Genomic DNA, 13525 nt, shown 5'->3' with positions numbered 1-13525 from the left:
CGCGCGAGGGGGAAATAAGAGAGGAACCAGGAAGCGGTTGGGGGGGGGGGAAGAAAGGCGCTTCCTCTGCCGAGCGATTCCAAGAGGAGTCGTCGCTCTCTGTCTCTCCCGCAGCCCTGCCCCGGTGCGCGCCGTGAGTGCGACAGAGACAGAGACAGAGGCAGCGGAGTCGGGCCGCTGCCTCTCCGGCGCGCCAGAGAATTGGAGGCGCACTTTGCCTGAAAGCAGCGCTCTCCCTCCGCAGTCCTGCTCGCCCTGCTCGCCCTGCTGTTGCGCGGCCGCGGCGGTGGCACGGCGGTACCCTCTCGGCGGTCTCGTCTCTCGTCAGACCGACTTACACCGCCCCACCGCGCCCCGCCCCAACACGACCCACCCCACCCCGCCCCGCCCCGCCCCGCCTCATGTTTAATTGTGCATTTTGCCTGCATTCTGGCCAAGAGCACAATAGCGGTTCATTAGCACATGGCCGTGCCGCCCTGCCTTTGTCGTGCGTGGGCAGTGGCAGTGGTGGGAGGGCGGGGCGGGCGGGGCGGGGCGGGGCGGGGCGGGGCGGGGCGGGGCGGGGCGGGGCGGGGTGTGGCGGGGCGCTCCAGCCGGCCGCGTGGGCGTTTCGCTCTGTCTCGCTCTGTCTCGCTCTGTCTCACTTCATTACGCGCCGTGTCGTACAATGTGAGCAGCCCACCCACGCGCCGCAAACAAGGCCTCCCCTTTTCACACTCTCCTCTTCTTCGTCATCATGTGCGATCGAGAGGCCCAAGAAGTCCCGATCCAGGGGCTTACAGTGGTGGCGCCTGTCCGAGCCGGCCGGCAACCTCGCCCCCACCAAGCATTTGCATGGCCCGGCTCAGCCTCCAGCCTCCGCCCCCGCAGCGCTGTCTCTCCATGTAGTGCAGTTATTGCCGACCGGCTCCTATCATGTTTCGTTTTGATTGATGGTGTCACCCATCCTTCCCCCACCCCTCGAAAAGTTGGCAGCGGGCGTCTTCCCCCTCTCCTCTCTTCTTCCTCCTCCTCGCGGCCGCCTTGCACGGAGAGGGGTGTCGGCCCAACTTTTTGCGGACAACACTGCGCTTATTAACAAGGCGCCGGAAACTCGTTTAGGGCGACATTATCGGCAGCCCTCCCCCTTCCCCCCCCCCTTCCGCCGGCCGGCCATTTTTCCGCACCGATCCGGCTTGTCATCGTAATCCGCCCGCTTTTGTGCGCGCCGAACACGGCCGCGGTTCTTTTCAGGAAACGGAACGGGCGCCGCATCGGATTAAAAATCAAAGCTTTTTTTATTTTTATTTTACGGCTGCTCGTTTGTTGTGTTTCCGCATGGCCGAAACAGCACCATTAACAGTGTGCCCTTTTTCTGGTCGGCAGGCTGCGCGTGGGGCATCTCGCTGCTGCTCTGGACGCCGTGGATCTACTCGTGGCCCTACATCGAGGGCGAGCGCACGGTCCCGGACACGGAGTGCTACATCCAGTTCATCGAGACGAACCACTACATCACGTTCGGCACGGCCATCGCCGCCTTCTACGTGCCCGTGTCCGTCATGTGCTGGCTCTACTGGCGGATCTGGCGGGAGACGGAGAAGAGGCAGAAGGACCTGCCGAACCTGCAGGCCGGCAAGAAGGACAGCTCCAAGCGGTCCAACTCAAGGTTAGTGCCGCATGCCTGCCTGCCTGCCTGCCGCGACGAGGGTGGCCGAGGGTGGCGCACGCTGGGCCTCAAGACCGGCAAAGGCGGCCAAAACTCTAGACGCGTTTTGAGCTCCAGAGTCGCTGAATGTGACTCGAACCGGACGTGAGACCCCACCAATGGATTACTCTCCGCACGAGGAATCCATGGTGGGGTCACACGTTCGGTACGAGTCCTGTTTAGCGACTCTGGAGCTCAAAACGCGTCCGGCACTTTGACCGCCTCCACCGGTATTCTGGCCCACTGCGCGGCGTGGCGGTCTGAATGCCACAGGGAGAACTTCCCGCGGCGTCCGCGGGGGCCGCGAGGCACCAGCGAATCTGTGTCAAGGTCGTTCGCATGCGGGTACTTTCGGCACACTTTATGGCACCGCCTCCTGACAAGTCCCGATCCGTCTGAGGAAAAAGGAGCGGGAAAGAGTGTTGGTCGCCAAAGTTGGACGGCGGGGCGTCACTTTCTTGCCGCCACCGTCGCGCCGTCAAGCACTCGCTGCACTGGTCTCACTTCGTCGTCTCCGAGGAGTTTGGCGTTACAATTTCAACACATGTCTCATGCTAAAACGAGTTGAACTAAAACGAGTCATGTGTTAAAATTGCGGCGCGGGTTTGGATCGGCTTCAAGTTTCTCGTTTCTCACGTTGGCTGTTTATTAACGCAGCGTGGGCTGCCCTCACAGCGACGAGGCCGTGGACTTGGAGGACTGGAGGCGGCAGCGGTCCGAGTCTGGCGGCCCCGGCGGCCACGACGACCTGGAAGGCGGCTACCTCCGCTACGAGCAGGGCGCCCGGGACAGAGCGGTAAGCATTTTCCTCCATTTCAGCGGATAGAGCACCGCGACCCCGCAGGCTGACTCTGAGAGTCGTCTTCGTCGCTCTGTCTCTCTCGCACTCACAGGCGTCCCCCAGTGCGACAGAGACAGACGACGGAGACGGCTCTCGGAATGACCGAGCTGCAAACAGACTAGACGCTAAGGCGCGCTGCGCACGGCCGCCTAACCGAGGCTAACTCGGCTAAATTCATCTCGCGCGCCGCTTGCTCGCTCTCGCCGCTTGTGAGATGCGCGCCTTCGTTCGAAACCACCGCCTTCGCTTGAGAGGAAACGTGCAAAAATGATACAGAAAGGGCGAAGCGAAACACAAAGCCGGGCGAAAACAGTGCCGCCAAGTGCTCCAAAGGCCGGAAGCGGGGCGGGAACGGGGCGGCCGGAAACGGAACAGAGTGCGCCGCGACAGCCGCGACGGCCACTCACTGCAGGCATTGAGGCGACTCACAAACACAGCTAATTGGCTCATTTCTTCAGCGACTTATTGCCGATACAGCCGCCCCGATTAGAATTAGTCTGCGGGTGGCGGCGAAGGGGGGGGGCAACTGCGGGTCTGCGCGCCCCGAGGGGGTGGCCTGGGGGTGGGGAGTGGCCCAGGTCGCGCGACACACCGTCTTGGGTTTCGCTGTTGCCATTTCCGGCCGCCGGAAAGCCTCATTACCGTATTCCTGCCTCGGCGCCGCGCCCCGCCGCGCCTCGCCGTCGTGCTCTCCGGGCTCCGCGGGGTGGTGGAGTCCCGGAGGACCCAGAGCGCCGTCGCCGCCGCCACTGCCGCTACGACAACCACCGCCTCCACCCCTACCGCCACCGAGCCCCGAAAAGGCCTGGCACGCCGAGGGCCGCGTCGACCTGGTGCTTCGCCTCGCCGTGCCTCGCCGTGACTCCACGCACCGGGACCGTCCGGACCCCACGGCCCCGAGGCCCTCGACAGGCTATTAATCTTTTGCATTTGGCCGTTGGCGCCGTTGGCCGCGTCAAGCCACCTCCAGCCCCGGTTCACGGCGGCACGGCGGCGGCAGAGCAGTGGCGAACGCACGGCCGCCTTCATTGCAGTGGAGATCGCAAGGCGAGCTGGACAGCCTGTTTGCACCCTTTTTTTCCAGCCACCCGCGTTGCCGCCATTCATATCTTCGGCTGGCTCGAGGGGGCGGCGTGGGGCGGCGTGGGGCGGCGCGTGGAGCGCCACCTCCTTTCCTTTCTCCTTCTCGCCCCGGCCCGGCCTGGCCGCCCCGAACACATTGGCACAGTGGCCTCGGCAGCCTCGGCGGCCTCGACCCTCAGGCCGTTCTTTACGCGAAGGGTGGCTCGCCGGGCTGGCGGGCTGCTCGGCCGGCCCCTTGTTGTCACACTCCACCTTCCCCTCCCCAATGAGGTCGTCATGGGCTTCGTTCCGATGCCCCTTCCAGGGTCTTTGTGACCGTGCCCTCTCCGGGGAGGACCGGGCCAGTTTTCTCAGCGCTGCACAGTGGGCCAGAAGGCCGGTGGAGGCGGCCAAAAGTCTAGACGCGTTTTGAGCTCCAGAGTCACTGAATGGGACTCGAACCGAACGTGTGACCGAACCAATGGATTGCTCTCCGAACGAGGAATCCATTGGTGGGGTCACACTCTCGGTTCGAGGCCTGTTAAGCGACTCTGGAGCTCAAAACGCGTCTAGAGTTTTGGCCGCCTCCACCGGTCTTCTGGTCCGACTGTGCGCTGCGGGAGGTCTTTCTCGCTCGCATTCGTCGCCCCATGAGTGCGAGAGGGAGACTTTACCGCCGGAACCAACCCGCTGCAGCCAAACTCTTTGCGGTGTCGCGAGAAACTCCGCGCGGCACGTTGCGGCACGTTGGCGGCGCTGGAGCGCGCGGAATGAGCGAATGGCGCCCGGCTGCCTGCAGACTCATTTCGAGGGCCGTTTTCGTCGCTGTCTCCCTCGCACTCATGGGGCGCCCCCTATAGGTGCGAGAGAAACAGAGCGACGACAGCGACTCTCAGTCTGCTGCATGCTGCCCGTCCCAGTCAGGCGCAGCCAGGCCGGCCTTGCCTCGCGCTGCAGCCTTGCATTCCCCTTTCCCGTAAATCTGTCATGCGCTTTGCGCTTTGAGTGGGGACGCGGCGCGGCGCGTGGACGGGTCGGCGAGGCCGGCGGGGTCGGAATGGGTCGGAATGGGTCGGAAAGGAAGGAGAGGGGGCAGGGGACGACGTCGACAGAGTGACGCCGGGAGGGGCAGGGCCTAGGCAGGGCCTAGGCAGGGATGGTGCACGCTGATACATTCAGCCCGTTGGACGCACACAATGGACTGCAGCCAACGGCAGCCAACGGCAGGCAGCCAACACACTGTGTTGAGCACAGCCCTGATGACAAGGGCGGCGGGTAATCAGGCCCACAGCCCAGCACGCGCAGCGACACCGCCAACAACGCGCCCTACAGTGTCTCGTGTTGCAGCTCGCCCTACAGTGTCTCCGTGTTGCAGCTCGCCCTACAGTGTCTCCGTGTTGCAGCTCGCCCTACAGTGTCTCCGTGTTGCAGCTCGCCCTACAGTGTCTCCGTGTTCCAGCCCGCCCTACAGTGTGCTGCGCTGCACTACAGTGTCTCTGTGTTGCAGCCCAAGCCGCGGCCGCTGACGTGGGCGTGGCTGCGCCAGGCCTGCATCACGTGGTGGCACTCCGGACGCGAGGACCCCGGCGAGGACTGCGAGGACACGCCCAGCGACATGGGCTACGCCACGCCCGTCTCGGTGGAGACACCGCTGCAGAGCTCCGTGTCGCGCTGCACCTCGCTCAACGTGATCCGGGACCCGCTGCGCCGAGACCACCCCGTCAACTCCATCTCGGCAGTGGCGGAGCGGGAGACGCGCTCGCTGCCGCCGGCCTCCAGGCTGGCCAACCGGTCGCTGTCCACGGACTCGGTGAGCGGGGTGAGCAGTGCAGGGTTGCCACCGCGCGGCCCACAGGTTGCCACCGGACTGGCCGCATGGTTACTGCCGACCGAGGGCACTGATGACGCAAGTCAGGGTTGCCACCTCGGCTGACGCAGTGTAGGGTTGCCACCTGGTTTGACGCCCCCTGGCCTCGGCGCCTCGGCACTGGCTGGCTGGACGTTCCCCGCCTCACACAGCATGCTCGCCTCGCGTCATGGACATCATCATCACCTTCTACTACTAGTCGCAATAAGCGGCAAGCTCGGGGAGGAGCGATCTCATTTTGGCTCAACTTGACTTCGCTCTCCCCGCGCTTGCGGCTTGTCGCCCCCTTTCCCGGTTATGGCTTTGGTGACGTGCTGGCGAGGCTTCCCGCGCTCCCCGCAGGCTTGGCCTCGCTTCGCCTCGCTTCGCCGCTTGCTCCTGTCTCGCAATCTTAAAAATGACCTTTCTCTTTCTCATTACTCACTTTCCATGCTTCTTCTTCTTCTTCCTCCTCTTCTACCTCTTCTTCTTATTCCTCTTCTTCTTCTTTCCTCTCACACCATGGCAGAATGAAAAACCCTTTGAGTGTGTGGTACGCCGATGGCGATCTTGCGTCTGGTGTTTCTCCGAACCTGACAGGCGGAAGGAATTGGGTGCGCCTTTTTGAGAAGGGCTGAGAAATGGATTTGCTGCTTCACAACACAACACTGCCTCTCTTTTTGTTTCTCTCTGTCGGTTCAGAAATTATTTTTTAACCTTTTGTCAAGTATTTGTGAATGCGAGGGCAGTGCAAGCGCGCGCACAGCGGAATCCATCTCCATAACTGTGGAAATGTTTGCTTGTTTCCTCCAGGTTGGCCATCGGATCCATGATCCAGCCCCTGGGTCGGTAAGTATCCCGCCTTCGGGCGAGCCTTCGGGCCAGCGCGAGGCGGGCGGGCGTAGCCAGTGGCGTAGCACTCATTCGGCCACAAAAAAAAAACAATAAAAGCACAACTTGATTTTTCTGCGACGAGCTTGGAGTGCCAGGGCCCTGCAGGGCGCGGGGGAACGGGAAAAAAGAATGATTGATGATTGTGCGTGATGCACGTGCTGGTAGTCGAACCCGGGCCCTCGCTGACGTGGCTAACGGCCCCCTGGTGTTGGTGTCGCAGGTGTACACCATCCTGATCCGCCTGCCGCCCGAGACGGCCGAGGACTCGGCGCCCTCCATCAAGATGATCACCGAGGACGTGCCGCTGTCGGACCTGCTGCCGCACTCCATGCAGACGACCACGGGCCGCCTGTCGGAGCGCGACTCGTACTACTCGGCCGTGCGCCGGCCCTCGCACATCCCGGACGTCCGGATGCCGCTCAACGCCAAGAGCGTCCCCAAGCTGGGCTCGGGCGCCACCTCAGGGTAAGCCGCCTGCCGTCTGGCCGACACCGCGTCGACGTCCGCGTCAGGCCGACTGTCCATGGTTTAACCGCTCACTCTTGCTCGGCAGGTCGCGGGCGATCCTGTCCAACCTGGGCGCGGGCAAGGCGCAGGCCGTCAAGAAGAAGAAGAAGACGCAGGAGAAGAAGGCCGAGAAGAAGGCCGCCAAGACGCTGTGCGCCATCCTGCTCACCTTCATCCTCACCTGGACGCCGTACAACATCTTGGTGCTGCTCAAGCCGCTGACGGCGTGCACGGACTGCATCCCGCCCGGCCTGTGGGACTTCTTCTACTACCTGTGCTACATCAACAGCACCATCAACCCCATGTGCTACGCGCTGTGCAACGCGTCCTTCCGCAGGACCTACGTGCGCATCCTCAAGTGCAAGTGGCACACCCGCAGCCGCACTGCTATGAACCGCGGCTTCTACAACTGAGGTCCCGCTCTCGCCCGCAACAACAACGGGGCGGCCTTCAACTCAGCGCAGCGCGCCAACGGCGACCTCAACCTCAACGATTTCTAGGTTAGGTCGACCGCGCGTTGCGTAGGCCGAGGCGGCGCGCGTGACTCCGGCGGGAGTCGAACCCCCGGCCCGGTGAGAAACCTCGCGCCGATTCAGCTTGGTACAAGTTTTCTCATCGAGCCGGGGTTTTAAGGTTTGAACCGCGCGCGCCTCGAGCGCGGGTTCGTTCTCCGCGGCGTGGGTGGCGTTCGGGGTTCGGAGGGGTTACAATGTTTGTGCTCTTTCTAGAAGTGCCCATGCTTGTACGCCGGGCTCGGCCCGGCCTTATTGTCGCTTTCAATCTTTTTTCTCTTTTTTCCACTCTTTCACGACTTTTCTCACGATAACCCCCCACCCCTGCGGATACCCGGGCGGCCGCGCCGCGGCACCGAGTTAGTTGAAACATCAACTCGACGGAGCGAACCCGATGAGTGAAGGCAGCAGAGCCGGGAAGGCCTGCGTCCTGTTGTTTGTGTGGCGAGAGCGAATAAACCCCTTGCAGTGAAGTGTGCTTCCAGAGAGACGCTGCCCGACAGTGCAAAAATGAATCAACGTGTGCTATTCGTATATGTATACGTACATATATGTAAACGTAATCTACCTATCAGTAATCCTAAGTGTCTAGTTCTAATATATGGAAAAGAGATCCATGAGCTCAAATTGAGAGACGGGACGGGGCGGCCCCATGGGCACCATAGGGTACTACGTGTTTTTATTTGGCGTGGGAGTGCTTGCGACGAGAGCCTGGGTGTCCCCGCGTCCCTCCGCGGCTCAACTTGACAATCACGTCGGCCACGGAGGCTGACTGGCCGACTGGGAGACGCCGTTGAGATCTTAGTCGCTGACTGAAGAAGCCCGCCTGTGCGGCCTGTGAGGGACGGGGCACCCCAGCGCCGGCACCAACCACTTTAAAAGTCTGTTCAGCAATACAGCGGTTGTGAGCGTTTTCCTGACTGGCACAATAATGAAAACATTTGACCAATGCCAAACGTCATTCGCTTGTGTTTTTGTTGTTGATGTTGTTGTTTCCTTTGTTTCAATTTCATGATGACTAATAACTAACTGATTAAAGATATCGCTATTTTTACTGGGGCGTTGAGAAGCCGCATGATAAAAACTCGCGTATTTACTGTCGGAACGTGAACATACATAATGTATGTTTTGTAATTGTTTTACTTCAGGGCGAAACCCTAGCATCTAAAAAAAGTTTCAAAAATTTCAGTTTCTTTTTTTGGGGAAGCGGACGGTACTGAAGGCACCTCTCGCCTGTTACCCAACTTGTGGGGTGTCTGGTTTGGACTGTGGCTTTTCTTATTCAGAGCTTCTCATGCAGGAGTGTACCTCGTCATAGCATTCTGTCTGACATAAAGCGGTGGTTTAACTTGCGCTCAAAATTTGTGCAAGCATTTTGTAGCGTAGGTAAACACTAATGCCTTCTTAGTGTTAATGTTTATAAAGGTATTAGGTGCAGCAGTCAGATATCGTAATAGAAGAGACTTATCTTACTTCTTTCGGTGTTTTAACGCGTGCCCCCTTCCAAATTTTCAGACTTGTCGATACCCGCTCCTGTACGCTTTAAATAGCATTATACCATTATAATGAGTGTGTGACTAGTTTCATTAACCGACGCAGTGGCGCGACATTTTTAGCGTTTTTTACTGTGGCATAGACTTGGATTCAATGTGACGTAGACTTAATTATATTATTTGTACCTGTGTGTTTCTGCTTGTGCTTGCCGAGGCGTGGAGTGGCTTCGGGGCCGGGCGGCCGGGCCAGTGCTGGATCGTTGGTCCCGGCCCACGGCGCCCATGACGGTCCACCCATCCCAGCAGACTGATTCTTCGCAACGTTCCGTCGCTCTGTCTCTCTCGCACCCACCCGGAACGCCCCATGAGTGCGAAGAGGGACAGAGAAACGGGATCGGTGTTCGGAGTCACTCTGCAGGTGATGCGCGCGTTCTCGGGCGGACTGCCTCGGACTGCTCCACAGTGTGCAGGCCCACGGCGCGCCGCAAGGGGCGCCTCAAGGCCCCGCGGGTTGATCAGGGCAAAGTCCGGGGCAGCAGGCCCGAGCAACCAACTTACTGGACACGGCCGCGACCCCATCTACTTTGATGGGGATGTTTTGACGCTCGGAGGGAATGCACAGTTTAGTCGCCCCCGGGCTTGTTGTTTTTGTTTGAATGGAGTGAGGCTAGGGCGGCGGGCCGCCTCCAGCTCAACTGCCATAGGCGCCATAGGCCTGGGCGGCCTGGGCCTTGGCCTGGGCCTTGGGACCGGCAGGGCCGTCCCTCCCTTCCTTTAAGCCTTGTCGATGAACAAAGAACAATAAATGGAAAAAAGGACTTGTCCGCCAGCATTTAAGTGTGTAGATGCGTCTAGTCGGTGTTTGTTAATCCCTTTCTTTGTGCGCTGTCAGTGTGCGTGTGCCTGCGTTGTGTGAGTGCGTTTGTTGTGTATGTGAATGCGCGTGAATGTGTGTGTGTGTGTGTGTGGCGGCACATCACTCCGTAGCGACTAGTGTTCCTAGGAGAGACCCCCTTGTCCACTGCTGGGTCTTTCTGGCGAGGCCTGTGCGTGCTACTGTGTCACCACGGTGTCACCACGGTGTCGAGGCCGAGGTCGATGCCTCGTGTTTACATTCTTCGTTATAGCGTTAGGCACTCCAAACTACCTCCTTCCTCCAAACATCTAGCTAGCCTTTCAAATTTTGTATTGGGGAAATAATAGCATTTTTCTAATTTGAGAATGTTTTTCATCTCTATCCGTTTCAGTCCTATCTCCCGAAAGCTAGAGTCGAAGATGAGGGCTTTTAATGTGTTTCTGTGAAAATGTTTCTGTTTCGTGTGGCCGTGAAGCTTGCCTGTGTGACTGAGTTCTCAGAATGACTTAAGTTGGCACTGTGATACAACCACACTTATTTAAATATTTTAGTTTCTTTTCCCAATTGGGCGACGGAAGCGATTCCTAAGTGTTTAGCCTCTAAGTACCTCTTTTCTCCTATGTTCATCATGATGTGATCTCGACTAAATACTTGTTCTTTAATTTCTCTGTGGCTCCTCCGTAGAAAAGCGTTGAGTATGGAGACTGGCGATTGATGAGTCACCACCAGTATTGACTAATGTAGAGGGATTTGAGTGCAGAGCTCCATCGCAAAGAATCCACAAGACTAGTAAGACTAAAGAATATTGTTAAGATGGTTGTGGTGGTGACATGTTACTGCAGTGGTCTGAGATAAAGCATAGCACTTATACTTCCATTAGATATAAGAGAATTGTGTTAAAGATAAACAATGCGTTGTCGCACAAGTTTCGATGTTATGTGTCATTAGGTACCACCTTTTAAGCCAGTGAACCCCTTGACATAATTCTTAATGTTGTCCTAAATCAAAAATAACTTTCATGAATTTAAAATAGTCTATTTTCATTTGAAGATGTGTTTTTCCATTTAAATATTTCATCTGTTTCACCCGTTTTTAATCGCTATTGTAAGTTTGATTCCTCCACAGGTCCTCATTTTTATTCATCTTAAAGTGGAATGAGGCGGAAGAGACTTCTTCTCCCGATGAAAAGTGCAACTTTTGCTCAAGTTTCATCGGGGCTCAAAACTATTTTGTGACCATGGAGAACCATGTAACTTGAAAATCAATGTTGTGTGATCTGCTGCCAAAGTTTTATTTAAGATAATCCTTGCAGTACTAAAGCAGTCAGTGCATGAAAGTAAACCGACATTTGTATTAAATATTATGTGAATAAAAATGTTGTTTTTTACATAGACTTTACTAATTATCAATTTAATTAAAACCACCTGTACTCTTTATAAGATTTTAAGACTACGTCAACTCGACGTGAAAAAAATGGTCTAACACATCAGACCAATTAACCTAACCTTCGGTGCAAAGACAAAACGGCAAGAATAATAACAAAGCTATTTTATCACTTCCTTCCTAGTTCCTTCCTAAAGCAAACTTCTACAAAATAACAAAAATATTTCTATCAGTATGGAGAGTCCTAATAAAGATAAGGTAAAACTTGGAAAGCTTGGGTTCTTTTTTGGTCCCTGCACCTTACAGTGCCTCGCACGCACGTCCTGGCCGTGGCCTCGCGGCCATGGTTCACGCTCCGGGGAAGTGCCTGCCCGCCAGCATCTCTCGGAACTCGCCGTTCTGGAAAGGAAAAAGTGAGTGAAGAGCGTGTCTCTCCCGCACCCCTACTGCACGCCCGTGAGTGTGAGAGAGACGGACGCACCCTGCTGTCCCTGCTGTTGGCCAGCGAGTCGATGTAGGAGCCGCTGGAGTTGAGGCCGTTGTCCGCGTCCGCGTCGCGGCCCCGCCGCTTCGGGGCGCGCGGCTGCGCAGACTGCACTCGCTGCGACAGGATCTGAAAAAAAAAAGAAACAAACAAGTCGAAGACCACCAACAAACGTGTCAATTTTTTAGAGTGCCCCTGCACTGCAAAAGAGGCGGGTTGGTTGGAGGGGGAGAAGCCGTGGAGACGTTGATAAAGACACTGTCTGCGTGCGGTGCATCCGTCTTGCACTTTACATCCAGATTCCGACAGAGATTGGCGCGGGCCGGAGGGGGAAAGGGGACACCATCGCTAAAATTCCTCCTTTTTTGCCCCCGCAGTCGAGTTTTCCAGCCCCCCCCCCCTCCTCCATTATCATTTTCCGTCTGAGTGGAGAATGCTTTATTCCCTCAGCTCGGCATTCCCACTGTCTTAGTCCCTCTGTTGGCGCGCCTGCCGCGCCGCCGTGTCGCGCGCAACGCCCCGGCCATAAACTCCACCAACACCTTGCCCCGGAGCGGGCCCCACCCCGCCCCGTACGTGTGCGCCGACTTCGGGGGGCTCGGGGGCTCGGGGGGCTCGGAACCTCCAGGCGCGTACGCGTTATTCTTGAGATGGGGCCTCTGCCGCGTCCCTGGGCCACCCCCACCCCCTTCCCCCTCCCGTCACGTGCAGGTGGAGACGGGGCGACACACTCACATAAACACACACACAGACCAGTATTTGCCTGCAGTCAGCTCATCTCTCAGACGCACTATCCCGAGCCCCCTCCGACGCTGCTGCTGTGTGAGAGTGAGATAGGGCGGGGTCAGAGTAGGACTGGAGACGGACAGACATGCAGTCGGACAGACATGCAGTCGGACAGACATGCAGTCGGACAGACATGCAGTCGGACAGACAGGCGGACAGACAGGCGGACAGACAGGCGGACAGACAGGCGGAACAGCGGACAAAACAGTCGGACCGACTGCTCGGACAGAGCGAAGCGGAAACTCACAGTCCCCGCCGCCGAGCGGCGCAGGGAGGGAGCGCAGTGGACAGAAGAGGGACATGCAACACGGGCCGCAGGCTGTCGGCAGGCAGGGGGACAGACATACGGGCAGCATGCACCATTACCACAAAGGCAGACACACATGATCGTATGCCGTTTCGGGGGCGACTCAAGCTCGCCTGCACTGGCACTCGCCAGTGCAAAGTAGCAGCACTCTTTGCCTACTTACAAGGCAAAGTTTCACTTCCTTTTCAAGACAAATGCCCCCCCACCCTATCGGCACCTGCTCGTGGTGCCTTTTCCCTTCCACGTTGGCCACACTGTGAATGCAGACTGACCTGGGAGCGGCGCTCCTCCGCCGCTTCCTGCCGCTCGTCCAGCAGGCGGTGCGTGAGCCGCTGCGACGGCGGCACCGGCGCGTCCTCCAGGCGCTGCAGGCGTCGCGGAGGCCGCCGCGACTCTCGGGGCGCGCCGTCCTCGCCGTCGGCGGGGAGGTCCGACAGCGGCACCTCGAAGGCCATGGCCTTGCCGCCCGCTGCAACGCAAAGGCAGCAAACGCGCCATCCAGTCCACCGCTCGCACACACCAAAGCGCGTGCTGGCACAAGTTTTTCCAGGATTCCACGCGCGTTGGCGCGTTTCCAGGTACGAATCTGAGCGTGCACCCACCAGCGCGGACGATCTCTCTGAGTTCGGGCAGCTCCTTGGGGAGGTCCTCCTCCGGGGGGTCCTTGCCCACGATGGCGGGGGCCAGCGAGGCCCTGCGGCTGGCCGCGCCCCGCGACGGGCCCCGCGACGGGCCCCGGGACTGGCCGCTACCGGGGACGCGCGCGCTGGGCAGGCCGTGCGGGCCGTGCGGGGCGTGCGGGGCGACGCCGTTGCCGGTCAAGCCCCCCTCCAGCGGCACCACCGAGCCCTTGGACGAGCCGCACCCCAT

The 13525-nt window shown here is 58.7% G+C and overlaps 2 protein-coding genes across 6 annotated transcripts in view; one reads left to right on the top strand and one right to left on the bottom strand.

Moving 5' to 3' along the window:
- The window catches only part of LOC117652389 (muscarinic acetylcholine receptor DM1), a 56225-nt gene extending 45137 nt beyond the window's left edge, over window positions 1-11088 (top strand). Inside the window, exons 4-9 of one of the 5 annotated variants that reach the window (XM_034397251.1) lie at window positions 1366-1645; window positions 2360-2480; window positions 5095-5406; window positions 6247-6282; window positions 6548-6792; window positions 6881-11088. In XM_034397251.1, coding sequence (XP_034253142.1) covers window positions 1366-1645; window positions 2360-2480; window positions 5095-5406; window positions 6247-6282; window positions 6548-6792; window positions 6881-7247 — 1361 coding nt within the window. In that variant the 3' untranslated portion in view covers window positions 7248-11088. Of the gene's footprint in view, window positions 1-1365; window positions 1646-2341; window positions 2481-5094; window positions 5407-6246; window positions 6283-6547; window positions 6793-6880 lie in introns of all 5 variants that reach the window. The other 4 variants (XM_034397250.1, XM_034397249.1, XM_034397254.1 and 1 more) reach the window with 4 other exon arrangements.
- A 139-nt stretch (window positions 11089-11227) lies between these two features.
- On the bottom strand, window positions 11228-13525 carry LOC117652228. Its single transcript, XM_034396968.1, has 4 exons — window positions 13258-13525; window positions 12928-13124; window positions 11560-11691; window positions 11228-11477 (listed from the first exon to the last, which is right to left on the bottom strand). Exons 1-4 carry the CDS (start codon window positions 13523-13525, stop codon window positions 11427-11429), a joined length of 648 nt encoding a protein of 215 aa, XP_034252859.1. The 3' UTR covers window positions 11228-11426.

Source organism: Thrips palmi, unplaced genomic scaffold, assembly GCF_012932325.1.
Source record: "Thrips palmi isolate BJ-2018 unplaced genomic scaffold, TpBJ-2018v1 HiC_scaffold_7, whole genome shotgun sequence".
Lineage (NCBI taxonomy): Eukaryota > Metazoa > Arthropoda > Insecta > Thysanoptera > Thripidae > Thrips > Thrips palmi.
This window is presented reverse-complemented; position numbering and strand designations above follow the sequence as displayed.

Coding starts and splice junctions, on each gene's coding strand:
- LOC117652228 (XM_034396968.1), bottom strand. CDS start 13,525: ATGGGGTGCGGCTCGTCCAAGGGCTCGGTGGTGCCGCTGGAGGGGGGC. Junction 11,692..12,927: donor CGGAGGAGCGCCGCTCCCAG/GTCAGTCTGCAT, acceptor TTTTTTTTTCAG/ATCCTGTCGCAGCGAGTGCA. Junction 11,478..11,559: donor CCAACAGCAGGGACAGCAGG/GTGCGTCCGTCT, acceptor TTTCCTTTCCAG/AACGGCGAGTTCCGAGAGAT.